Here is a 25,962-nt window from a genome sequence, read left to right as displayed (position 1 = left end):
TGGGCCGGTTTTTTTTTTTTTTTTTTTTTTTTTTTACTGTAAACAAGACAAACTTATATCTAAAAGCATAATTACGACAAACGAGCCGTTTTTGAGATTGACCGTGATTTAGTTTTGTGGTCAGTGGCCGGTGAATGGGAGTAATAGAGTCTGGGAACGTGACGTCAGCAACGCAATGCATGTTGGGAATTTAGGTAACGGAGCTGCAGTGAACACTGTGTTTGATTGTGATCGTGAAGTTTTAGTCTACTTTATTCTGCATAAATAATAATTTTTGGTGAACTATTGTTGTGTTGTTAATTGCCACAATCTCACCGATTACCAGCATGTACGCCGACTGTCAAATGTTTGATTTTCCAGCTTTCCAGCTTGGACAATCACCTTGGATCCCAAGTGTCCGAGTTAACAAAACGGCGTTGCATGGCGTGGGTACAAGCAGTTAGACGGAAAAGCATTAGTTGACTAATATGTGCCCCAGCGTTGTTATGAAACCATGAATTAAGAAATTAATGCTGTCAAATCAGTTGCTCTCAAGGAATGTCATCCAACATAAACTTTTCTGTGTAAATATGTTCATGTATTGCGTGTATTTATATGTATATACACATGTACATTTATAAAATTTAAATTAATTACATATACACTAGTTAACATTTGAAGTGGATCGAAAGCTTTCAAAGTTGTCATAATAAAATCATGTCTTAGGACTTTAACTTTTTTGATCCACTTCGAATGTTGACTACTAATATATGTGTATATATATATATATAGATATAGATATAACACGTATAAAATATACACATGTATGTGTACTTATACATAGACAAACAATGTTTTACAGCCTTCAGTTATGCCGCGTTTCAGGCAACCCGTTACCCGTGTTTTTCCAGCCTTCTACCGGTGAAAGTGCACTGTCAAACCTGTGATTTCCCATCTGTGAACTCGTACTAACGTTAGATCAACGTACTCCCAGTTCCGAGCTCTGATATGAGGTGCGTTGTTTATGCAAGTGGTACATCGTGGAAAAATAGTCTTTAGGACAATATAACGTTGCATTCAAATTAATAATAATAAATGCGCTCAGACAATTTGGCACGACTTGCCTGGAACGCAGCATTAAACATGCATTATCTGTTTTGCATATTGCATACCACGTTGCAGCAATAAATTGAAAAAACACGAACATTTCTATATCCCTTTATTTGTGGATAACACACTGATGTAAATGTGCACAGTTCACAGTAACATAAGAATCAACTAAATTGAAAAGTTCAGTTCCACTACTACTATAGTGCAAACACAACAGGTGTAAGATGTAACAGTGCTGTAAACTTTAAGTCTCAAGAACAGAGGTAACAATGCAGTAGGTAAAACGGCAAATAACACTACAAACAAAGTAGGAAAACACCATCTGGGAATGTTACGTACGTTAAGGCGGTAACTCATTTAGATCGTCCACCACTCTATATGCTTGTAAGGATCGAGCCGTTGATTATTTTTAGTTTTTCTAAATACCTCAGCTTTGACACTTCATTAAGCTTTTCTCGGTATGGAAGATTTAGCTTTTCCTCGGATCTATGCATTGTTTTTTTTTTCTTTTTAATAGTTGCCTACTATCTTGTAATGCTGACAGCTGACGACGTTACATAAAACATGGCGGCAACTACCCATAATTCTACGCGCAGTGACGTAGTTGGCCAAGCTCTATAGGGGCATGACTTTGAGCGCATCAAAATCGATATTTTTACAACACTAAGAAGGCTCGACACACCATGAAACTTTGCTCGAAGTATCGCCTGGGTCTCTACACATGAACTCCAGAATTGAGAACATTGTTTGTGAACAAAGAGTTTACTAAAAAGAACGTTTTTGAACAACTCACTTTCACTGTTTGAGTCTCCGCGCGCGGCTGTCTTGCCAGTCAAGAGGTGTCGATCTCCGAATGCGAGATTCTTATACATTAATGTTTCTTATATGAGGCTCTTTTTACAACTAGAAGGTCAATATTGTTTTTCACTTGCGACAAAACAATGAATTAGCTGTGCATTTATATGGAAATATCCTTAAGGAGCTATCCATCTTTACTCTCCTCAGTATTACGTCGCATTCGGAGATCGATACCTCTTGACTGGCAAGACGGCCGCGAGCGGAGACACAAACAGTGAAAGTGAGTTGTTCAAAAACTTTATTTTTAGTAAACTCTGTGTTCATGAACAATGTTCTCAATGCTGGAGTTCATGTGTAGAGACCCAGGCGATACTTCGAGCAAAGTTTCATGGTGTGTCGAGCCTTCTCAGTGTTGTAAAAATATGGATTTTGATGCAATGAAAAACTTGCCCCTAGTAATCCCATTCACCGGCCACTGACCACAAAACTAAATCACGGTCAATCTCAAAAACGGCTCGTTTGTCGTAATTATGCTTTTAGATATAAGTTTGTCTCGTTTACAGTAAAAAAAAAAAAAAAAAAAAACAGCCCAGGTTGCATTTTGGCAATAGTTATCCTTTAAGGCTAAATTAAATGGTCACTCAGTACATCTAGGTAGTTTGAAATCAAAATTTGTTTTGTAGATATTGAGCAAATGAAAAAAAAAATTGTATAAAAAAGGAGAGAGAAAAATAAAAACAATTTATTTATTCCCATCGTGACGTAGGAGTCAACTTTTTGAAACGCACAATGCACAAAAAGTAGGACAATGCAGGATATTACTAAATTTTTAGTCATTAAAATGAGTCAAAAAGCGAAAATAGTTTGTACTACTATGTTATCAGTTAAGAGATAATGCAGGAATTATGACATCACTGTATGATTTTAATTAGATTAGATACAGTTGAGAAGGTCACGAAGTAGGACAGGCCAGAATCATTATTTAAAGTATGTAACATGGGATTTGTGCCTCTCATGCTAAAAAAATGTGTCAACAGACTGTACTGTATTGATGGAAAGTGCCAAATAAAGCAGAAGACACTCACTCATTGGTGGTGTTTCCATGCTGTTAAATATTTTCTTGAACCCTGACATGAATCTGCTTATGAAGGATGAATCTCTGGTATGTGATGATCCAGAAATTGACCTGCCGTCTGCTTCAGAACTTGCCAGAGAGCATGAATCAGATCCTTCAGCACCACTGACTGTAGAGCAGAGAGCAGATTAGTAGTAGAAACTTGACATTACATTTATGCATTTGGCAGAAAGATGTTTAGAGGCATTGGCATTCTATCCTTTCATGTGAACAGAACAGTAACATAATTCTGACATTTAGAGAATCAAAGGCTTAAAATGATATAACACTGGACACAGATAATGTTTGTGATGATCCATTTAGATGATTAACCTTCACTTACTACATTCAAATAAATTACTGTATTTTTTTTTCTAAAGCCAGCAAGCAGTCCTCTGGCTCTTGGTTTCCTAGTGTAGCTAAGATGGTTGTTCTTGCATCAGACCCCATTGGAGAAAATTTAAGGTGATGTTGAATTTTTTTTATACAACTTTATACAACAGTACAGTGATTGACATTAAAAAAACCAATTAACCCCACTGACAAGCTATAAATAAACAATGACAAATAAGCACAGCTGAAATAGTTTTGTGATTTCACTCACTCGTCTGTGATCTGTGATCTTTCCACGACTGTATTCGCTCTTCTGATTTTATTCTATTATCCATTCCCTGTATTTTAATAGGGCTACTCTTGCTCCTAACAGGGCGATAACGTTGTGCCACTGTCTCCTCAATCTTCTCCAGCAGCTCCTTGATCTGAGTGTGGTCACTCCTGTTCTGATTGTTGAGAACATTATACCTGTTCCCACATTTGTCCAGCAGCCACTGGAGATCCTGCCCTTCACTCTCAATGTGCTGCTCTATAGATGTGTCTAACAGAGAGTCTCCACCAGTGAACAGCACTATAGTGTGACTCCAGACTCTCTCACCGAGAAGATCCAGATGACCCTGCAATACTTTTCTCTCAGTCTCTTTAAATCTAATGTCCACACGTATGATCAGTAGTACAGCATGTGGTCCTGGAGGACACAGAGACACACTGTGCAAAATCTCTTGTTTTAGTTTTTTAGGGCTCTTGTTCACAGGTTGATTAATCCACCATCCTGGAGCTTCAATGACAGTGATGTGTCTGTCTGCTACTTCTCCATGTCTCCTCACACACTGAGCAGATCTCTTCAAGTCAAATGTTTCTCTGCCCAGGATGGTGTTTCCTGTTGAACTCTTACCAGCTCTTCTATGACCCATCAACACAATCCTTAACTCTGAGAAATGCTGGACTTCACCTGCAACAAACAGAAAACAAAACACACTGTATTGAGTATACTAGTGAATAATGCTACTACTGTACAGTTAGTAGCACAAAATAATCTGGTTTGTATTATAAATGATGTACATGAAAATAATATAGTTTTTAAGCCTGCCAAACACTAACAGGTTTAGCACACAGATTCAACAAAACTTTAAATGTGTGTGTGCCATCTAGAGTCTAATGCCTGAACTAGTCATCTAGATGGGTGTAATATTTTTCATTAGAATGGATGCTTTTCTTTTTTTCTTTTTTTTAAGTTAAAAGAATTATGACCTACATGATTTCATTTTTTTAATAAAACAAACATCTCCTTTACAAATGAAATTCACCGTCCTAAATCAGTTAATATTAACTTTACCTAAGAGGCTTTTGCTGAGACTTTTGGTTAATTTCATTATGCAAAAAAAGAGTGATTTCCTGGAGCGACAACCAATAGAGTGAAGACTGTGTCAGTGAAGCATTTACAGTATGTCACCCATCTCAATTGCAAAGGAATGGGATGCCAATGTGTGACTTTACAGTACAAAAAGTACACATAGCTACAACTCCAAAAGCAGACGGGCCAGTTAGGGGTAGTGGTATGGTCTCCCTGTGTCTTTTATTTGAAGATCCCTGCCCCCTTTTGGAGCTCCTGCCTCTTAGAAATCTCCAGGTTGAAACTATATCCGTCTCCAGTATACACATGCAAAAACAACCTCAGTAGCACTGAGAATAGGGTTTAAAGGTTACATATTGTACACCTTTTTGGAAGCTTATTTTAGCTGTTGATGTCCTTAAGAATATATATTTGCTGTATAAGTGCCAAAAATCTCAATATATTTTTACAGCTCCTCTCTTAGGAGCTCTGTCAAGAACAGGTCGGTTTTGGCCTGTTTAATTAATATTCATGAGCCTCTCTTCTGATTGACCTGTTGTTTTGAGTGATGCACAGCCTGGCCAACCACAGGTATCTCCTTCATGTATGCTGTAGCCTGCAGCGCCTTGGTTATACTCAACAGGATACTTCAGAATGGTAATTCATGTTTTTTTTCTCTCAAACACGGATTGCAGTAAGCTAGGTAACTATTGCTTTAGTAAAGCCCCTTTCACACTGTGCGTTGATTCCGGAAAATTGCTGGAAAGTTGCCAGAGTGTCTTCTGTGTGAACGCAAACACGTCCCGGGATTGATTCCGGGAACGATCCCAGTTTGGTAATCTAGTAACATGGCTGGGATCAGTCCCGGAACGAGCGCTGTATGAACAAAAGCCAGAACCAGTGCCATAAAGGCTGTGTTGTAGTGATGATGCTCATTATCGTGCGACTCTTCACAATGAAATAACATGTGCAAACTGGAATGAAGCAGCAATCATGGAGTTCCTCGCTATCTGCGCTAAAGCGCAGATCGTTCGTCTGTTTCAGTTTAGTGCAACATATGCGTCGCATTACACGTCTTTACGGATTCCAAAAAATCACTGTGTGAATGAACCAAATGAAACAATCCTGAAAAAAAATCATGGGACACATTATCCGTATATTTTTCATAATTGCTGTGTAAAAGAGGCTAAAGCTGATGTGCCACTGGTCTTTTATATTAAGTTGTTCGGAAACATGTGTAATTATGTAGTTTCCTGACATCCAACGACTGAACAGCATTTTCTCGACTTGTTTTCGTGTTGTTGTTCAACAATGAAATGGACGCAATGCTGTCTGGGGGTTTGACAAAAGGAGGGTGGGACAGTGGTTGGTGCTCGGGGTGGTGACTGAAGGCGGTGACTGAGTAGATCAGACGTCACATTTTTACGGAAGTCAAAACGGCTTGTGAAAAGGAACAGCTGCTGTATGCTTTTTACTTTGGATTGACTGTTTTGAAACTTATATGGTAGTTACATAGCACCTAGACCTTAGTCATCATGAAAAAAGCCAGGAAATTTTGGTTTTGACAATATGGGATCTTTAACAGGTATTTAATAGGCCTATAAATGAAATTTAATGTGGTGTTCTCAAATTTGTAGCTTCCATCCTGGACCTTCAATGACACATTTTTGATCAGCAGGTTCAGTGTGGTTAAAGTTAAGGGTGGGTATAAAGGTGGGCTTGGGGAAAGGGAAAAGTAAGATCCCAATAAGGCAGCATCCATTTATAATTTTAAATAAATATACTGTACTACATATAATAGACTGAGGTGCAAATAGTATCTGCCACTATTTGCACAAAGCATCTAACTACTATTTACAATTACTGCAGATAGAATCAGTTATTTATTTAGTGCAAAGTAAATACAGTTTTTTAAATTACTCTTTTTGCTTAGTGCTTAAAGTTTCACTTAGTGTTTCAATACAGTTTTTAATGGGATAATACTATATCACAAGACTGTGTAACATTGAGATTTGAACAGGAACAAGTAAGCAGTCGGCGTGCATTAGTACAGAGTCCATAGTATCTTTCTTTTAAGCTGTGACTCTATAGTTTCATAAAAAGCAAATTTTCACTCACTCATCTGAGATCTGATGTCGTCTCTCTGTTTTTTCATCCTCTTCATACGTTCTTTTGCCTTTTCTTCCTCTGCTCTTCTTTTCTCTTTCATCTCCTGTAAAATCTCTCTTTCTATTTCAAAATGACAGCTGTTGTTTTGTGCCACTGTCTCCTCAATCTTCTCCAGCAGCTCCTTGATCTGAGTGTGGTCACTCCTGTTCTGATTGTTGAGAACATGATACCTGTTCCCACATTTGTCCAGCAGCCACTGGAGATCATGCCCTTCACTCTCAATGTGCTGCTCTATAGATGTGTCTAACAGAGAGTCTCCATGAGTGAACAGCACTATAGTGCAGGCCCGGATTGGCTAATCGGGAGGACCGGGAGAATTCCCGGTGGGCCGGTCCGTTTTTTTGGCCGCGAGGGCCGGTGTCCCTAGCTGCCTGCACTCACAGCAGTCGCCAGGGGCGGACTGTCCATCGGGAGAATTTTTGGCCCGCTACCCTCCAATTTTTATTATTATTATTTAATATTGTTGTTGTTGTTTTTGTTGCCGGCCTAATGTACTAAAGTGGTTATTTCAGAATTAGCCATTCAATAATAAAACTCTAATAAATCATAAATCGGTTAGTCTTGACTGGCACGCGTTTCGTCTCGCGCGCGCTCCGCGCATCCGCGCGTCCGCCGTCCGCCAAAACGACGCGAGACTGAAGTAGAAGTGCCCAGGTGGAGCAGAGAGACAAATCTGTCCTGTTTAGGACCTAAAGCGCAGGTCTGTTACATCTGTAAACAGACTATTGTAGTTTTGTCTTTGTTTACTTAAGTATTGAACTGCTAACAAATGTTAATCTATAAAAAATATCGTTTTAAAACAGGTTTAGGGAGCAACCCTTATAAAAATTAACTGTGGTTTTACAAAACATGTTTACTATAGCTATACAATAATTATACAATATACAATGGTTTTGCTACACTATACTTTCACCATGGTATAAAATTATGATTATACTAATGGGAATCAATCCTAAAAAAACCCCCAAAAAAACATGGTTACTATGTTTACCATAGGCTCAATAATATCATGGTTAATTTTCCTTAGGGCCAAACATGACCCATGATAATGCAAAACATGTTTAGTTTTAAGATTTTTTAATAAAGATATATTCAAGATGTAGCTAATTTTTGTTGTTTTAATTTTAACATTACGACAATAACACATGGTCCTAATGTAGTGGCCCTCTTTTTTCTGTTGCCCTTTTTTCTATCAAATGTTTTAGTACTAATCATAAATTATATATAATTTTGAAAGCTTAGAAGCTCAAGAACCATCCTGGTGGCTGTCTCCTCCCCCTTAGCAGCAATGTCAAGTGTCATTTTACAAAATCACAACTTTTTACAATCTTGACAAAAACATGTCTTTAAAAAGGTCTCAGTATTTCTGCAATAATCTGCTGATTGTCTTCTTTAAAAAAGACCAACCTTAGATCTGTACTGTATAGGTGGTTGTAAAGGTGGAGATGTGTTTATGAAAAAAGTGACAGATACAAGAAAATTTGCTTAAAAAGTAAACACATGAGAGACAGAGAGATTAAAAGAGATTAAAAGGCAAATTGGAAGTTCAAGAGATAGCATTTAATTATTTTACCCAGTTGATTTAAACTTTTCTTTATGTGATGATGAAAAATATTGTTGTCCAGGGTTTCAAATTTTGGTGTGGGATGGCCTGGATAAGTGTGAGATTTCCCGGCCTGAAATTTTGTCTCAGTCCGCCCCTGGTTAACGTCAAGCTAGTTAGGAGCAGTGCAAAACAACGATGTCTGCAAATCACCGTTCATGTTTATGTATCAAACCTTTTCTTGTACTGTTGCTCTTCAGCAGCAGCAGCCTCTAGTCCAGTTTGCTGCTAAGAGTGAAAAGCCAGGCCCCGTAACATTACCAAGCACCAGTCATGAGCCCAAAACACTAGAATGGGCAGGTAGGACAGTGCAATACTTGTTCTATTCTTTATTTGTGTTTAAGGACTGAACAATTTTGCACAGAATATATATTCAGATATTGCAGAAAAGGACATTGTGATGTTTAAAAGAATAGTGTTAGACATTTACCCTTTAATGTTCTCATTTATGAAAAATATTTGAACTTATAAAGCAGCTGTTTACTTGAAAAAGACATGATAGTGTCATTAGAAAGTTTAATACATTTTATTTTAATCTTTATTTTATACATATAGCTTAATATACATTTGTATTTATTTGATATTTTTTCATTTCAAGGTTTGGATATTTATGAGCACTAATTCTAACAGAAAATAGATACTGATACTGTTAAACATTATATTGTGTTAACTGTTCAAATAAATCTTCACTGTGAAGCAACACTTAGGCTACTGTATTTGCACTGAATTGGAAATGACGTCATTTTAATATAGTCAGTCGTGAACTAAAGTGGGCCGGTCTAAGGCTTGAAACTCCAGGGCTGAATAGGAGTCCCACTCCGGCCCTGCTATAGTGTGACTCCAGACTCTCTCACCGAGAAGATCCAGATGACCCTTCAATACTTTCCTCTCATTTTCTTTAAATCTAGTGTCCACTCGTATGATCAGTAGTACAGCGTGTGGTCCTGGAGGACACAGAGACACACTGAGCAAAATCTCCTGTTTCAGTAACTCAGGCTCTACAGTGTAATTACTCCACCATCCTGGAGCTTCAATGACAGTGATGTGTCTGTCTGCTACTTCTCCATGTCTCCTCACACATGGAGCAGATCTCTTCAAGTCAAACTCCTCTCTGCCCAGGATGGTGTTCCCTGTTGAACTCTTACCAATAGATTTATGCCCAATTAACCCAATCCTCAGCTCTGAAAGATGTTGGGCATCACCTGCAACAAAAACAAAACACACTTATTCTGAACGGAGACTGTAAATATCTGGTCTATATAAATATATAAAAACTCTAAGTAATAAATAAGCAATAATGTACAGTCATTGTCGCTACAAGGTGATCCAGACACTGATGTGATGCTCAGCCTGTAGGTTTGTATTATTTTTAAGCTTTCTTTACCAACAAACGCTAACAGGTTTGACAAACTGATCCAAGTTTAGTGTTCTTCTACATTTAAAGTGAATTTTAAACTATTTTAAAGCTATTGCTATAGTTAACATCCTTGGTGTGATTTGGCCTTTAAAGGGCCTTTTCTGATTGTTTACACAAGACAAACTACAGTGATTAATAATTACATTATGTAGATTGTGGCTCAAATTTTAGTTAGGGCTATTTACAACTGTGTTTACACTTTATTAGGTTTTATGGGAGGCAGGCACTAGCAAGCCCAAAGCCTAAATGCATTTTAGAAATAAGCCCCAAAACCCACAACATATTTAGATGCAATTCGCTGACAGACTGATACAACACAATATATCAGCAGAGTAGGAACAAATACTAGACACCAGTACACCAAAACTGGCCCACGTGATCATTCCATACGGCCCGCAGGCAAAGTACTGACATCTAATGCAACTGCAGAAAATACTTAAAGATTAGGGATGGGCATTTTCCAGAAATATTGCATTCGAATATTTGGGCTCGAATATTCGAAAATTTGTTTATGTTTTGTTTACCGAGAAAGACGTTATTTGTAAATATTTTGGTTGAAAACGTGTAAACAAAAATATATACATACAAAAAACAAAAGCATTCAAGATCAAGCAGAGCAAAGGGAAACAGACCATGCCAGTAACAGTACAGAACGTACATATACTCGAGTCGAGTTTACATTGTCTCACATGTTCATTTTGAGAGAAACAATAATATCCACATGCTCTAGTGAAAATTTGTTCCCCAGTCTGATAACGTTCCTTGAGGAAATTTTAGGCCTATGTCTCAAGATCGTTTCAGTATCAGATAAACGCTATTCTCGCCTCACTCTGGGTACAGCTGCACTTATCTGCAGCTGTGCGGTTGCTGGATAGTGGTAGGAACTGGAATACGTTGTTGTATACGGCAATCCAGAGCATTCCAAACATGCTTAATGGGTGACATGTCCAGTGAGTATGCTGGCCATGCAAGAACTGGGATGTTTTCAGCTTCCAGGAATTGTGTACAGATCCTTGCAACATGGGACCGTGCATTATCATGCTGCAACTTGAGGTGATGGTCGTGGATGAATGGCACAACAACCGTCCTCAGGATCTTGTCACAGTATCAGTATCACAGTGCATACAAAATGCCATCAATAAAACGCACCTGTGTTCGTTGTCCATAAAATACGCCTGACCATACCATAACCCCACCGCCACCATGGGCCACTCGATCCACAACATTGACATCAGCAAACCGCTCACCCACACAACGCCATACACGCTGACGCCATCGAATGTGAGCATTTGCCCACTCAAGTCGGTTACAACGATAAACTGCAGTCAGGTCGAGACCCCGATGAGGACGACAAGCAAGCAGATGAGCTTCCCTGAGACGGTTTCTGACAGTTTATGCAGAAATTCTTTTGTTATGCAAACCGATTGATGCAGCAGCATCTCACCCATTCACTTGGAGGTGAAGATGCTGGATGTGGTCTGCGGTTGTGAGGCCAGTTGCATATACTGCCAAATTCTCTGAAATGCCTTTAGAGACGGCTTATGGTAGACAAATGAACATTCAATTCATGGGCATCTGGTGGACATTCCTGCAGTCAGCATGCAAATTGCACGCTCCCTCAAAACTTGTGACATCTGTGGCATTGTGCTGTGTGATAAAACTGCACATTTTAAAGTGGCTTTTTATTGTGGCCAGCCTAAGGCACATCTGTGCAATAATCCTGCTGTCTAATCAGCATCTTGATATGCCACACCTGTGAGGTGGATGGGTTATCTCGGCAAAGGAGAAGTGCTTACTAACACAGATTTAGACAGATTTGTGAACAATATTTGAGAGAAATAGGCCTTTTGTGTACATAGAAAAAGTTTCATGAAAAATGGGGGCAAAAAAAGAATGGTTTCATTTATAATTTTGGTCAGTGTAGATACCTGTTATTGTTTTTGCTCTTTTTACTTATTTTAGTCACTACAGTATTAAATTAGACATTATTACACCATAAGACTGTGTAGCACTGAAAACAGAAATATGTAAGCAGTCAGCAACCATTGAGAGCTTATAGTATCTTTCTTTTGTTTTGAGCTGTTATTCTGACTGTAGTTTTATAAAAAGTAAATTTTCACTCACTCATCTGAGATCTAATGATGTCTCTATGTTTTTTCATCCTAATCATTTGATGTTTTGCTCTCTCTTCCTCTGCTCTTCTTCTCTCCTTCATATTCTTTATAATCTTTCTGTCTATTTCAAAATGGCAGCCGTTGTTTTGTGCCACTGTCTCCTCAATCTTCTCCAGCAGCTCCTTGATCTGAGTGTGGTCACTGCTGTTCTGATTGTTGAGAACATGATACCTGTTCCCACATTTGTCCAGCAGCCACTGGAGATCCTGCCCTTCACTCTCAATGTACTGCTCTATAGATGTGTCTAACAGAGAGTCTCCATGAGTGAACAGCACTATAGTGTGACTCCAGACTCTCTCACCAAGAAGATCCAGATGACCATGCACTGTTTTTATCTCAGCCTCTTTAAATCTGATGTCCAGACGTATGATCAGTAGTAGAGCGTGTGGTCCTGTTTCAGTAACTCAGGACTCTGCTCTACGGTGTAATCACTCCACCATCCTGGAGCTTCAATGACAGTGATGTGTCTGTCTGCTACTTCTCCATGTCTCCTCACACACTGAGCATATCTCTTCAAGTCAAACTCCTCTTTGCCCACAATGTTGTTTCCTGTTAAACTCTTACCAGAATTTTTTTCCCCCAATAATACAATCCTCAGCTCTGAGAGATGTTGGGTGTCACCTGCAATAAGTCGGGTAGCTTCGCGTCGGGTCCTGATCACACTGTCGGGGCTTATTTCTGCGATAACTACCGGCTGCCTGTACATTATCCCGCTTATTACACGGCTACTTGCCACATAAGGAAAAAAACTGGACATGAATATGAATTTGAAACCTTTTATTGGCATATTTGTTTTAAATTAACATTTTTATCCTTCCGCGAAACGATATAGTACCACGTGACTAACATTCAAACTATGTACGTTAGTAAGACAATTTAAATAGATTAATGTCGAAATTTTCCATTGTTAACTGTGGTTGTCCAGTGTTTGTCACAAGATGGCGCCAAACGGTAATCTTTGTTGGCACGGAGGGATTTTAAACATACAAGTAGTACCGGCTATGCGTTATTACTTTGGAGCGGTGATTATTTGAAAAGAACGAACCTGCAAATGTCTCAACTGACCAATCAGAATCAAGCATTCCAAAGAGCCGTGTAATAAACAAGAACAAAACACACTTATTGTACAGAACTATGCTGTTCAATAATACCTAATAAAAAAAATAAAAAGTTATCATGTACAGTCATTATCAGATACCAACCCACCGGGGTATCAATGGAGAAGGATGTGACGTGTTGCTAATGGTATAACATACTCTCGCTGTGTCTCATTTGGAAGGCTGCGCCCTCCGGAGGTCGAATCCTCGGAGGTTGCATCCTCTGTAGGACGTGTATACGAAGTGTCCTCAACTTAGAACAAAAACGAGACAGCCTCCATAGGACGGGAGGAAAGAAAAAAAAGGACAGTTGGAAAATGAAACAGGATTTATCACGTTACTATGCAAACAAATTTAGAGCATCGTTGCACTCTCACACTACTTAAATGAAGGAAAATTATTTTTAAATTTGTAAAGTAATTTGAAAAAAAAAAAAAGCTTTTACTTGTTTTATTTTATTCATTGTTTCAAGAGCTGCAGCATATCTGTTAGAGAAAAAAAATAGGAGGATATAAAGAACAACCTTATCCGTTTTTACCTATTCAAATTATAAATACCACATCTTAGCTTGTGTGTACATCTGCCGGTGCCGGCATTTTTCAAATTAACGACAGTTGTTTACAGCGAAGCAAAGAATTGTGGGTTATATGTAGTAGCAAAGGATACATCTCATGCATCCTTCGAATTCCTGTGAAAGAAGGTCGCATTCGAAGGTCGCATTTGAAGTGTCCTACTTGCTTTTTTGAAATGAGACAGCCTCGATGACGTATGCAGCCTTCGAATGCGACCTCCGGAGGGCGCATCCTTCTAAATGAGACACAGCTTCTGAATAGACGTTATGCGCAACATTCTTCCGGGTTCTACAAAACAGCCTTAACTACTTCCGGCCGTCCGCTACTGGTACAGCGAAGATAGGGACGTTCTAAAACACTTAACGTGAAAAACGCTTAACGTGGCTTAAAAAACGACCAGGAAACCCCAAATTTATGTCAAACCTTACTTCTAACAAACACTAACTACTGTCAAAAGAACGAGCCCTTATTCCACAGATAAAGTGAATAATATCACGTTAAGCGTTTTCTCCCCCATAGAAGCCCATAAGGAGACAGCTTAACGTGGTACCTCAACAGCGATCAGGGAAGACAAAATTTATGTCAAAATGTTACATTTAATAAACACTTGCTGCTGTCAAAAGAATGAGCTCTTATTCCGCATATAAAGTGAATATATCACGTTAAGCGTCCCCCATAGATAAGGAAATAACGTGGCTTAACGTATATAACATTAGAAATTTCTGGAGAAAATGTGATGGTACGCAAAGTTGCTCCAAATTCATGACTTCTTTATAATAAGTAAAATTTGACAGAAGGTACGCTAAACCAGCCTGAGTCCATGCACTATGGGGAACGCGTAGCTTGATATTATTCTCTTTATGCTGCTCGTTCTTACAAAATAAGCTGCTGTTAGAAGAATGAGCTCTTATTCAGCGTATAATGTTACGCGTTATTCCCCATAGAAAAAAAAACAAAAAAAAAAAACACGTTCTGCTGTCAAAAGAACGAGCAGCATAAAGAGAATAATATCAAGTTACGCGTTCCCCATATAAGTCCATTATAAGGACTCAGCTTAGCCTGGTTTAGCGTACTTTAACCACGTCTTCTGTCAAATTTTACTTATAATAAAGAAGTCATGAATTTGGACCAACTTTGCGTGCCATCACATTTTCTCCAGATATTTGTAATGTTTTACGGTAGAGAAAAAAATAAAATATTCATTCTATTCTATTGGGACAATCGACCACACAAAAACGGAGCTGCGGTTGGCAACAATAGATTTATTTTTAAACTCCGCTGCCAAGCAGGGTGAGAGGGACATCACTGCATCGAATTGTTTTTGTTATTTCTAGGAAGGGGAATTAACGCTTAACGTGATATTATTCACTGTATATGCTGAATGAGATCTCATTCTTTTGACAGCAGCAAGTGTTAATTATATGTAACATTTGACATAATTTTTTTTCCCCCAGTCGTTGTTAAGATACGTTAACGTTAAGCTTTTTTTGTAATGGAATAGGGGATTACTTTATATGCTGAATAAGAGCTTGTTCTTTTGACAGCAGCAAGTGTTTATTATATGTAACATTTGACATAAATTTGGTCTTCCCTGATCGCTATTGAGGTAAACCCACGTTAAGCTGTTTCCTTATAATGGGCTTCAATGGGGGAGAAAACGCTTAACGTGATATTATTCACTTTATCTGTGGAATAAGGGCTCGTTCTTTTGACAGTAGTTAGTGTTTGTTAGAAGTAAGGTTTGACATAAATTTGGGGTTTCCTGGTCGTTTTTTAAGCCACGTTAAGCGTTTTTCACGTTAAGTGTTTTAGAACGTCCCTATCTTCGCTGTACCAGTAGCGGACGGCCGGAAGTAGTTAAGGCTGTTTTGTAGAACCCGGCAGAATGTTGCGCATAACGTCTATTATGTATTGTGCTCTGCATCTCACCCATTCAAGTGCACACACACTTAGTAGTGGGGATTTGGTGCCTATATTAAGGGGGGGGGGGAAGAGAGCGCTGTGAGCTCATGTGCTCCCCCCACGATCATCCCTGCTGGTACTTAGACTCAAACCTGCAACCTTTGGGTCCGACCGTTATGCCACAACTGCCCACAAAATTGCAGAGATCTAACACAGCTGCAGAAAACACTACAGGTGCATCAAAAAAAATGTAATATATTTTCGTTTATTTTGCAACTTATTTCAAAAACTGAAACTTGTATATATTCTAGATTCATTACAAGTAAACTAAAACATTTCCAAAAAAACAAAAAAAAGTTTTAATTTTGATGATTAAAGCTTACAGCTCATGAAAGTCAAAAATCCAGTATCTCAAAATATTAGAATATTCACATTTGAGTTTCATTAAATGACCATCCCTACAGTATAAATTCCGGGTATCTCTTGTTCTTAGAAACCACAATAGAAGACTGCTGACTTTGCAATGGTCCAGAAGACAATCACTGACACCCTCTACACAGAGGGTAAGTTGACTGGAAGAAAGAAATCGTGTAGGAAAAGGTACACAATCAACAGGGATGACCAAAAACTTGAAAATCCTGTCAAGCAAAGCTGATTCAAACACTTGGGAAAGCTTCACAAGGAGTGGACTGAAATGGAATGAAGAGTCAGTGCATCAAGAGTCACCACGCTCAGACGTCTTCAGGAAAAGGGCTACCAAGCCACTTCTGAAACAGAAACAATGTCAGAAGCATCTTGCCTGGGCTAAGGAGAAAGAGAACTGGACTGTTGCTCAGTGGTCCAAAGTTCTCTTTTCAGATAATAGTAAATTTGCATTTCATGTTTAAATCATGGTCGAGCAGGACTTTAGCACATGCCCACAAAACCACTTCCATGAGGTTTGCTGAGGTTTAATGATATTACTGTGCTTGACTGGCCAGCCAACATGCTGACCTGAACCTTGTATGGAATCTATGAGATATTTTCAAGAGAAAGATGAGAAACAGTTGATTCAACAATACAGACAAGCTGAAGGTTCAATAGGTGCCTCAGGCTGATGTTTCCACATCACACCTCACTGATGCTGTAATTTGTGCTAAAGGAGCCCCCACCAAGTATTGAGTGCATAAATGAACACTTTAAAGAACCTGAACTTTTAGGAGTTATTCTAATATTTTGAGATACTGGATTTTTTTTACTTTAATGAGCTGTAAGCTCTAATCATTAAAATTAATGGAATGGAAATTTCAGTTGGTGAAATAAGCTACAAAAAAAAAATGAACTTCTTCAGGATTTTCTCATTTATATGAGAAAAAAAACCTGTACCTGCACCTGTATAAAAACTACTTAAGCTTACTAGTAACCAAATAGTGTCAATGTAATCTTTGTGTATCATGAACAAATATCTCGTTCAATGAAATGGAAGGTGTATTCAGAATGGTGTATATTTCAAGAGAAAAGGACAATGGAATATTCCTTCTGGAAAAAATAAGTAAACTATTAGTTTAATTTGCTCCAAGCAAGTGCAGGCATGCATATTCACTCTTATGTTGATATTCAGAATGTCTATCTGTTAGAATAATTCATTTGTTTATTATGTAACCCTGGGTAGGTTTCTAACTTAATATTAATATTATTATTAACTATATATTAAAGGTCCCATATTGTACACATTTCTGGAGGTTTATTTTAGTTGTTGATGTCCTTAAGAATATATATTTGCGGTATAGGTGCCAAAATCCATCTCAATATATTTTTACAGCTCCTTTTTTAGGAGCTCTGTCAAAAACAGGTCGATTTTGGCCCATCTAATTAATATTCATGAGCCTCTCTTCTGATTGGCCTGTTGTTTTCTGAGTGACGCACAGCCAGGCCAATCACAGGTAACCACGGTCATGTATGTTGTAAGCGAGCTTAGAGCAATAGGGGTTATGCCCAACAGGCTTCCGTTTTCTGCTAAACAGGTCTCGTTGCTTCCGGTTCACGCGTTTTGCATATCCCTCTTTAAATATGAACATGATTTACTCAAGATTCATTCAAAGTAGACACTAAAAATGATCATAACCAATGTCCATCACATATGTGGATTGATATATAAAAGTTTAAAATTTTTATTCTTTTCACTAACATTTATATATAAATATCGAATGAAACGTCCACAATAAACAGCTGGCTTGTTTAACTGATTACCTTAAAAGTCCGTCGATATCGCCATTATTTATTACGGCTATTAACACGTTCTCCGACAAGCGGAAGCAATGAGACCTGTTTTCCGGGGTTGGTCAGGTGACGTTCGACATATAGCCTATTGAGAGAACCTAGCTTGCTGATACTCAACAGGATATTTCAGAATGATCATTAATGTTTTTTCTTTTTCAAACACCGAATGCAGTAAGCTACATAACTGTTGCTTCAGTAAAGCGCGCTGATTCTGAAAAATTACGGGAACGAGCGCTGTGTGAACAAAAGCCAGAGCCATAAAGGCAGTGTTGTAGTGATGATGCACGTTATCATGCGACTCTTCACGACAAAAAAATACGCGCAAAGTGGAATGAAGCGGCGATCGAGCAGAGCCAGCTCCTCGCTATCAGCGCTGAAGCACAGTTTGTTCAGGTTAGTTTCAGTTTCATGAAACGTACGCGTCGCATTAGATCTCACATCCAAACGTCACATGTCTTTACGGGTTGTGTGTAAAGTACGCACAGACTCCGGAAAACAACTGTGAATGAACCAAATTAAACAATTCCGGAACAAATCATGGGACACATTATTCGTGTATTTACCGGAATCGCTGTGTGAAAGAGGCTGAAGTTGACGTGCCTCTGGTCTCTTAAATTCACTTTGTTCTGAAGCCTGTGTAATGATCGTAGCTTGACATCTATCGACTGAACAGGGTTTTCTCCACTTGTTTTCGTGTTGTTGTTGCTCAATAATGGAATAGATGCGTTGTTGTCTGGGTTTGACAAAAGGAGGGTGGGACGTGATTGTTGCTAAGGGTGGTGACTGAAGGCGGTGACTGAGTAGATCGGACGTCACATCGTTACGGAAGTCACAGCGGCTTGTGAATATGAACAGCTACTTTAAGCAGGCTGCGTGCAGTTTACTGTGGATTGACTGTTTTGAAACTCATATGGTAGTTACATAGCCCCTAGACCTCAGTTATCATGAAAAGCCAGGAAATTTCGATTTTAGAAGGAACTGTATTGTTTGAGTGTTACCCAGCATATTATTCTATTGTAAAATCAACACGATGGCACAACGAAGTCAATGCAACGTGTTTCAGAAGAAATGCCTGTTTAACGCTTGATCGCCTTTGCAGTAAACAGGACTAATGCGGATCATCAGTGAGAAACGTAACTCATGTTTTTCAAATCAGCACCTGTAAGAGAGTTAGAGGTAATCAGAGCAATTGCCAAAGACTGTTACTGCAATGACTTAGAAGTGCATTGAGGATAACCAGATAGCACCCCTAATCACCGAGTGGTTAGTGGTTCCTCTGACATTGCGGGATGGTCACAGAGTTTGCCGACCGATCACAGCCTCACATGGACTGACATGACAGGCGACTGGATCCTTGACCTCTTTCAAGTTCATTCAGGTACATTTGTTTGTTTTATTTGTGCTCTTAGAGAGCAAAGTGGCCATTTTACATTTCCCTTGGCCTCAACACACTCCAGCGACGTTTCAGGCCTGCAACCAGGGTTTGTGTTGTGTTAGTCAGTGTGGTGGGCCCACGTTAAGTTATTTTCAGTTTCTAAACCATATTGTGGTTTAATACTTTGTGATTCCTAGAGATAATATCTGTAAAGGGTTACATTGGTACTTCTAGTCAAATCTAAAGTTTGTTTACGTGCTGTATTTCTGTTTTAAGTCTTCCGAAGTACATTGGTATATTGGTCTACACTTATTGAATACAAATTTATACTTCTGAAGGGAAGAACCTGAAGTTCCATTTGGAAAGGTGATAAAGTAAATAACTTGATATTTTGATATTGGTGTAAAAGTTTAACCCTTCAAGTGTGTTTTTGTGGAAAGGGAAATAAGAGTCAACCAAGCACTGTATTTGAAAGGAAAACTTTTTGTGTCAGAAAGCAGTAGTTGATCAGAAACATAGTGTTGCTGTTGCGAGTGCCCACAGATTTGGAGGTGGCCAACATTGAGGAAACTGTCCAAAAAGTCTAAACTTTGGGAAGAGTGAGAGTAAGGGATTATAAATTAGGGCCAACTCCAGGGTTTCTACATGTGCTATGTAAGTGCAAAGAAGTGGTTAATCACTCTCACCTGCCTGTAGACATAATGCATGAAGGGGTTCGAAGCCTTGGAGGATGTTTGCAGCAAAAAGTTCTGAGTCACCACCTCCTGGGTTTGCTGAGAAACTATCCTGCTAGTACAGGAAGGAAAGTCTGTCTCTGATCTGCAAGCTATGTTTTCTTCACTCAATTCCAATGCAGGTTCCCCGGAAGCAATAATTTGTGCTATAGGCAAGCTGCTGGAAAAGACCTAAAAAACCTGTCAGTAATGGAAGTGCATACCGAGGCTTTAGAACCTTTTCCGGGTGCATTTGGAACTCCTGAATCGGGAGAAGATTTGTATTTTACTTTCAGGTTATTGAGGCAGAATCCTGGTGAAGCTCTTTCTGATTTCTTGAAGAGAATGGAGAAATCTCTAACAAGAGTAGAACAAAAAGGTGAGTTGCCTGGGAACAATGTTGACCGAAGAAGAGTTGAACAGCTAATTCAGGGAGCTGTCGAATCAGACTTGCTTTTGCTTCAGTTAAGTTTGAGAGAGAGAGAGAGAGAGAGAGAGAGAGAGAGAGAGAGAGATTTACGTTTTTTGTGCTTCTAAATGAGATAAGAGAGGCGGAAGACAGCGAAGCTGCCAGACATTGTCTGGGTGCCACTGCAATACCCATCCCTCGGCTACGACAGAAACCACATAGTTCGGCTGCGGTAAGAGAATTGAAGGCTGAGATTCAAGAGCTACGAACAAAAGTAACAGAGGGTCATTCTAAAGTACCTACATCAGATGTGGTGTTGGAGTCAAAGCCTGTACAAAGTAGGAGAGGAGGTGACACACCTGCAGACCTGGAAGTACTCTCACTGAAGAGGCAGGTACACAGAATAGAGGAGCAGCTGGTGTTACTGAGTGTCAGTCGTTACATATATCAAGAGCACCATACCCACCCGAGCAGGTTGTCACTTCCACAAAACCCAGACTTGAAATAACTAAAGATTATTTCTGTTACAAATGTAGAGACATTGCTCCAAGGTGCAAAGCAACTGAGAACTACAGCCTGGTGATACAGATGCTTGTGCGATCATTACGAAAGGCCAGAAATGAAAGAATGGCTCAGAGTGGTAAACACACAGGGAATAAAAAGCCACACAGTTGTGGTTGAGAAAAGAAGCCTTCCTGCAGGGTTGGTAGGTCCGGCTCTGGCAATCACTATGAAGATCAACGGACTGTCCTGTGGAGCCTTACTAGATAGTGGGTCTCAGGTCACTATCATCTTTGAGTCATGGTACTCTAAAAATTTGTCTTCAATACCCATTCAGCCTCTTTCCAACCTGGCAATTTGGGGACTTAGTACAACCAGTTACCCCTAAAAGGGTTATTTCTTGGTAGATGTTTCCTTTCCGGCTTCTGTCATGGGTGTGGAAGAGACCATTTCCATCCTTGAACTGGTTTATCCTGAACCTGAGGGCCCTGAAAAAGTTCCTGTAATCGTTGGGAGACATGCAAGTTTCTACCAACGATTGATTGGACTTAACACCGCTGGTCTTGAGACAGATGCAGCACATGCTTTAAGAATTCAACTTCACAATGCAGAACTAATATCATCTACAGAACTTGCACAGGAAAAAGTTGTTGACACACCTGCTGGAGAAGTGGGCAAGATGCTTGCGTCATACCATCAAGAGGCAAGATGTGTGCTGTTTGTACAGTCGAGTCACAACAACCATTGGAGAAGTAAATTTTCATGATAGAGTCCCTCTAAGATGAGACGCTGCCTGCTGGACTGTTCATTCTACCAGTTGTACTTTCCTCTTCTGCTGTGGAGCGGAACAAAGTCAAAGTGCTGATTAAGAATGAGACGTAGGCAAAGAAATAGCTATCCCAGTCGAAACAGTCATAGCTCATGTGTTTCCTACCGATACAGTTACTACAGCATCTGATGTTCCAAAAAAACTCAAGAGGATTGATTCAAAGCTGTTTGATTTCAGTAAGTCCGAAATTCCAAAACAGTGGGGAGATCGACTTTGCCAGAAACTGTCTGATAGAGGTAATGTCTTTTCTGTCGAAGAATGGGATGTGGGGTTGGCGAAGGATGTTAAGCATCATATTCGGCTGAGTGACTATAAACCATTTAGAGAAAGAGCTCAGCGTATTCCTCCAGCTGATATTGACGATGTCCGCCGACACCTCAAAGATTTGTTAGCTGCAGGGATTATCAAAGAGGCCCAAAGTTGTTATGCTTCTCCAACTGTGCAATTCGTAAACAGAGTGGAGCGATATGCATGTGTATCGATTATCGTACACTAAACAGCAGAACACTACCCCAAGTATAGATGACGCGCTGGACTGTCTTGCAGGAAGTAGGTGGTTTTCAGTCTTGGATTTTCAGGGTGGTTATTACCAAATAGCTGCAGGGGGTTAGTGGAGCGCCTGCAACATTCCAAAGAGTTATGGAGCGTGCAGTGGGGGACATGCATCTGCTCGAGGTGATACCTGGATGAAATAATTGTTTCTGGGTCCACCCTTTTAGAACATGAACAGAGGCTTCTTAAAGTCTTAGACCGCATTGAAAAGTATGGTTTGAAAATCTCACTTGACAATTGCCAGCTCTGTATGTCACAGAAGAAAATAGTAGCAGTTGTTAAGTGGAATGCCCACAGATGTTAAAGTTTTAAAGGTGCCATAGAATGCATTGATACAATATTTTAAAATGTTCTCTGATATACACATAGAAGGTATATGGCATAGGAAAGGGCAGATAATCTCCAGAAACGGTTTTACATTTACAACCCTAGGATTTGTCCCTAAAATGAAATGGTCTGTTTTTGCCATATTTGGAAGGTTCGTGAATATTAATGTTGAGCTCTGCTCTGATTGGCTGTCTCACAGAGCGGCTCATCTCAATAGCTCACACATGGGCGAAAATATATATTTAATAACGGAGCTCTAGCCGTTTTTAATATGCAGTTTGTTGAAACTGCCGTTTTGAATGCGCAATCATTTTACTTTCATTTTACTTTCTAAAAATAGCCTAAAAACGTACTACAATCATAAAGGTATCTGTTTCTTCTGGAAGACCACAAAATGAGAAATTTGATCAACATCATAATATATACAAATAGATAATATATACAAATAGATGAATTAAACCTGTCGCTCATATCTTTTAAATTGTTGCTCTTGTTTTAACGTCGTAGATCACATGATAACGTCATCATGGCGGATCGCATTCATACTCAACGAGATTTGGCTGTAGGTACTCTTTTAGCGCTTGTTAAGTGTTTGAATTCGCCCAGAATGAATTAAGGTTGCTGAAAGAACAGTGAGAATCATTCAAATTCTGCTCAGAATTCTGTTAATAACAACGCTGATGTAGGCTATGTCAGAAAACCAGAAGTCACACCAACTTAAGCAAAGTCGAATGTTATTACATTATTCATTTCAGGGCTTGTACAACCTTTTGAGAGAGAAATTCAAGCACTTTTCAATGACTTTCAAGCATTTTGCACAACCATTTTTAAGCACTTTAAAGCTCTTATGATCCAATTTGAATGTTATCTTGATGGCCAAAATATACTTTGTTGTAAACAAACACTTATGTAAAATTAAAAACATAAAATAACGATTATAACCAGTATATGGCAATAATAATCTGTATATTTTATGCATATACAATTTATGTGAAGATTGTTTTAAAATCACCTAAATTAAAAGCTGTTATATATTTCAGAGTCTATTAAATGTTGGGCTTTCAATTCTACTGTAATGTTGAATGGACATAATTAATATGTAAAACTGAGAGAAAATTCATTCCACAAAGACCAACCCAGATAAAAGAGCATGCCAGACCACTCACAGACCCCCTCAGGGCCCTCCCCTTTTTTTTGTTTTTGTTGTTTTGTTCCGTTTGCTACCATAAAAAAAATCAACCTGTTTAACTTTTATGTACCCTTCTATGCTTGTTGCCTGATTTATGTGTATGTTGACTATTGTTATTAATTTCTAACCCATCATGTTGTGAAGTATGACATCAGTGTTTTCACTAGTTGCAACAAGGCCAGGAAAAAGTGGACAGGTAAGATTCTCACATGACATACACTGCAACACAGTGGTACACTAGGTAAGTCGCGAGTTCCATCCCGTGTACTTTTTGGTTGTCAGTATAGTTTAGCTAGGATGATAATGACATTGAAGACTTTTTTCCTCTTTATTTTGACAGATTTAGAGGGTATTTTAAAAGTTAGACTTTCTTTGGTTTTGCTATTCTCTTTTCTTTGGTGATGCCCAACTTTTCACCTTAACATTCGCTTTTGTAATAAATAAAATAATCGGTTTCTTTGGCTGGTTTGAAAAAAGCACATAAAAGCACGTAAAAGTCCTCCTACTACATCTGTGTGCATGTCAGGTGTGCATGTCAACTTGTAGGAGGACTTTTACGTGCTTTTCCCAAACCAGTGAAGTGACGTCGACTTTGTAGTTTTTGAGACTAGTAGTTCTCAGGTAAAACGTGTTTTTAAAACACTCATGGTGGACTTACAAATGTTCTGATGCAGCGTTTTGTGAGTACATACCCTATTTACACTACTGTACAAGTTTGGTAAGATTACTTGCACGTTTAGTGGTGCAATTTACGAGATACATCACATGTACCATTCACTCCTGTAACAAGCAATTCGAAAAACTTTAATATCTCCATAAATGTTCGACTAAGGTAAAAAACAACTTCTGATGGGGTATTTACATGGGCTTCGGAGTGCATAGCAATGAAGTCAATTCAAATCCGAACCATCCCTTTAACATACTAAATATAGTTTTTTAAAGATTTTCAAAATTTAGTTTTCTTCAAAAATACTTGAAAATACACAGTAATGACTTTGGTAGATCCTGCTCATGAAATTTATGGCTTGTATGTGAATGCACACACAGATTCCTGAAAATCACTGGCAGTGTGGATGAACCAAAATCAAAAGATTGTGGGACAAATCACGTGACACATTCCAAATTCCGAAATCGCTTTGTGAAAGAGGCTTAACTGGCAGGTCAGAAAGGTATAGTCCTGATGTAGTGGTTAAAACTTCAAACTGTAGGTGGAGATATTTGACAAGCACAATTACTTTGTTATACTTTATTGTGCTACATGAGATCCATGCTGCAGAAAGAACACAACAGAACCCTGTTCTGGGAATGTAAATATTTATACATAGGCATATATATATATATATATATATATATATATATATATATATGCTGCTTATAACAAATAGATTAAAAATCTTTAACTATAAGTATAGAAAATATGACTTTAAAAATTCAGAATAATTAATTCCTCCTTGGATTTGTTGTGCTGCTGTCTTGACTCTCTAATTTTATAAAAGTAAGTTTAAACTCACTCATCTGTGATCTGATGTTGTCTCTCCATTTTTTCGTCCTATTCATTCGTTCTTTTGCTCTTTCTTCCTCTGCTCTTCTTTTCTCTTTCATCTGTAAAATCTTTCTGTCTATTTCAAAATGGCAGCCGTTGTTTTGTGCCACTGTCTCCTCAATCTTCTCCAGCAGCTCCTTGATCTGAGTGTGGTCACTCCTGTTCTGATTGTTGAGAACATGATACCTGTTCCCACATTTGTCCAGCAGCCACTGGAGATACTGCCCTTCACTCTCAATGTGCTGCTCTATAGATGTGTCTAACAGAGAGTCTCCATGAGTGAACAGCACTATAGTGTGACTCCAGACTCTCTCACCGAGAAGATTCAGATGACCCTGCAATACTTTTTTGTCAGTTTCTTTAAATCTTTTGCTCGCCATTATTATCAGTAGTATAACATGTGGTCCTGGAGGACACAAAGACACACTGAGCAAAATCTCCTGTTTCAGTAACTCGGGACTCTGCTCTACAGTGTAATTACTCCACCATCCTGGAGCTTCAATGACAGTGATGTGTCTGTCTGCTACTTCTCCATGTCTCCTCACACACTGAGCAGATCTCTTCAAGTCAAACTCCTCTCTGCCCAGGATGGTGTTTCCTGCTGAACTCTTACCAGCACTTTTATACCCCATCAACACAATCCTCAGCTCTGAGAGATGTTGGC

General features: G+C 38.9%; 1 protein-coding gene and 1 pseudogene across 1 annotated transcript in view; both read right to left on the bottom strand.

Annotated features, from left to right (window-relative positions):
• Window positions 1-25,962, bottom strand: part of LOC141301318 (GTPase IMAP family member 8-like) — a 27,311-nt gene extending 1,349 nt beyond the window's left edge. The window contains exons 1-5 of the mRNA XM_073831566.1: window positions 25,267-25,962; window positions 9,275-9,641; window positions 6,786-7,117; window positions 3,606-4,286; window positions 2,967-3,131 (exon numbers count right to left, since the gene is read on the bottom strand). Coding sequence (XP_073687667.1) covers window positions 2,967-3,131; window positions 3,606-4,286; window positions 6,786-7,117; window positions 9,275-9,641; window positions 25,267-25,930 — 2,209 coding nt within the window. The 5' untranslated portion in view covers window positions 25,931-25,962. The remainder of the gene's footprint in view (window positions 1-2,966; window positions 3,132-3,605; window positions 4,287-6,785; window positions 7,118-9,274; window positions 9,642-25,266) is intronic.
• On the bottom strand, window positions 11,973-20,961 carry LOC141302185 (GTPase IMAP family member 9-like; annotated as a pseudogene).

Source organism: Garra rufa, chromosome 25 (assembly GCF_049309525.1).
Source record: "Garra rufa chromosome 25, GarRuf1.0, whole genome shotgun sequence".
NCBI lineage: Eukaryota > Metazoa > Chordata > Actinopteri > Cypriniformes > Cyprinidae > Garra > Garra rufa.
This window is presented reverse-complemented; position numbering and strand designations above follow the sequence as displayed.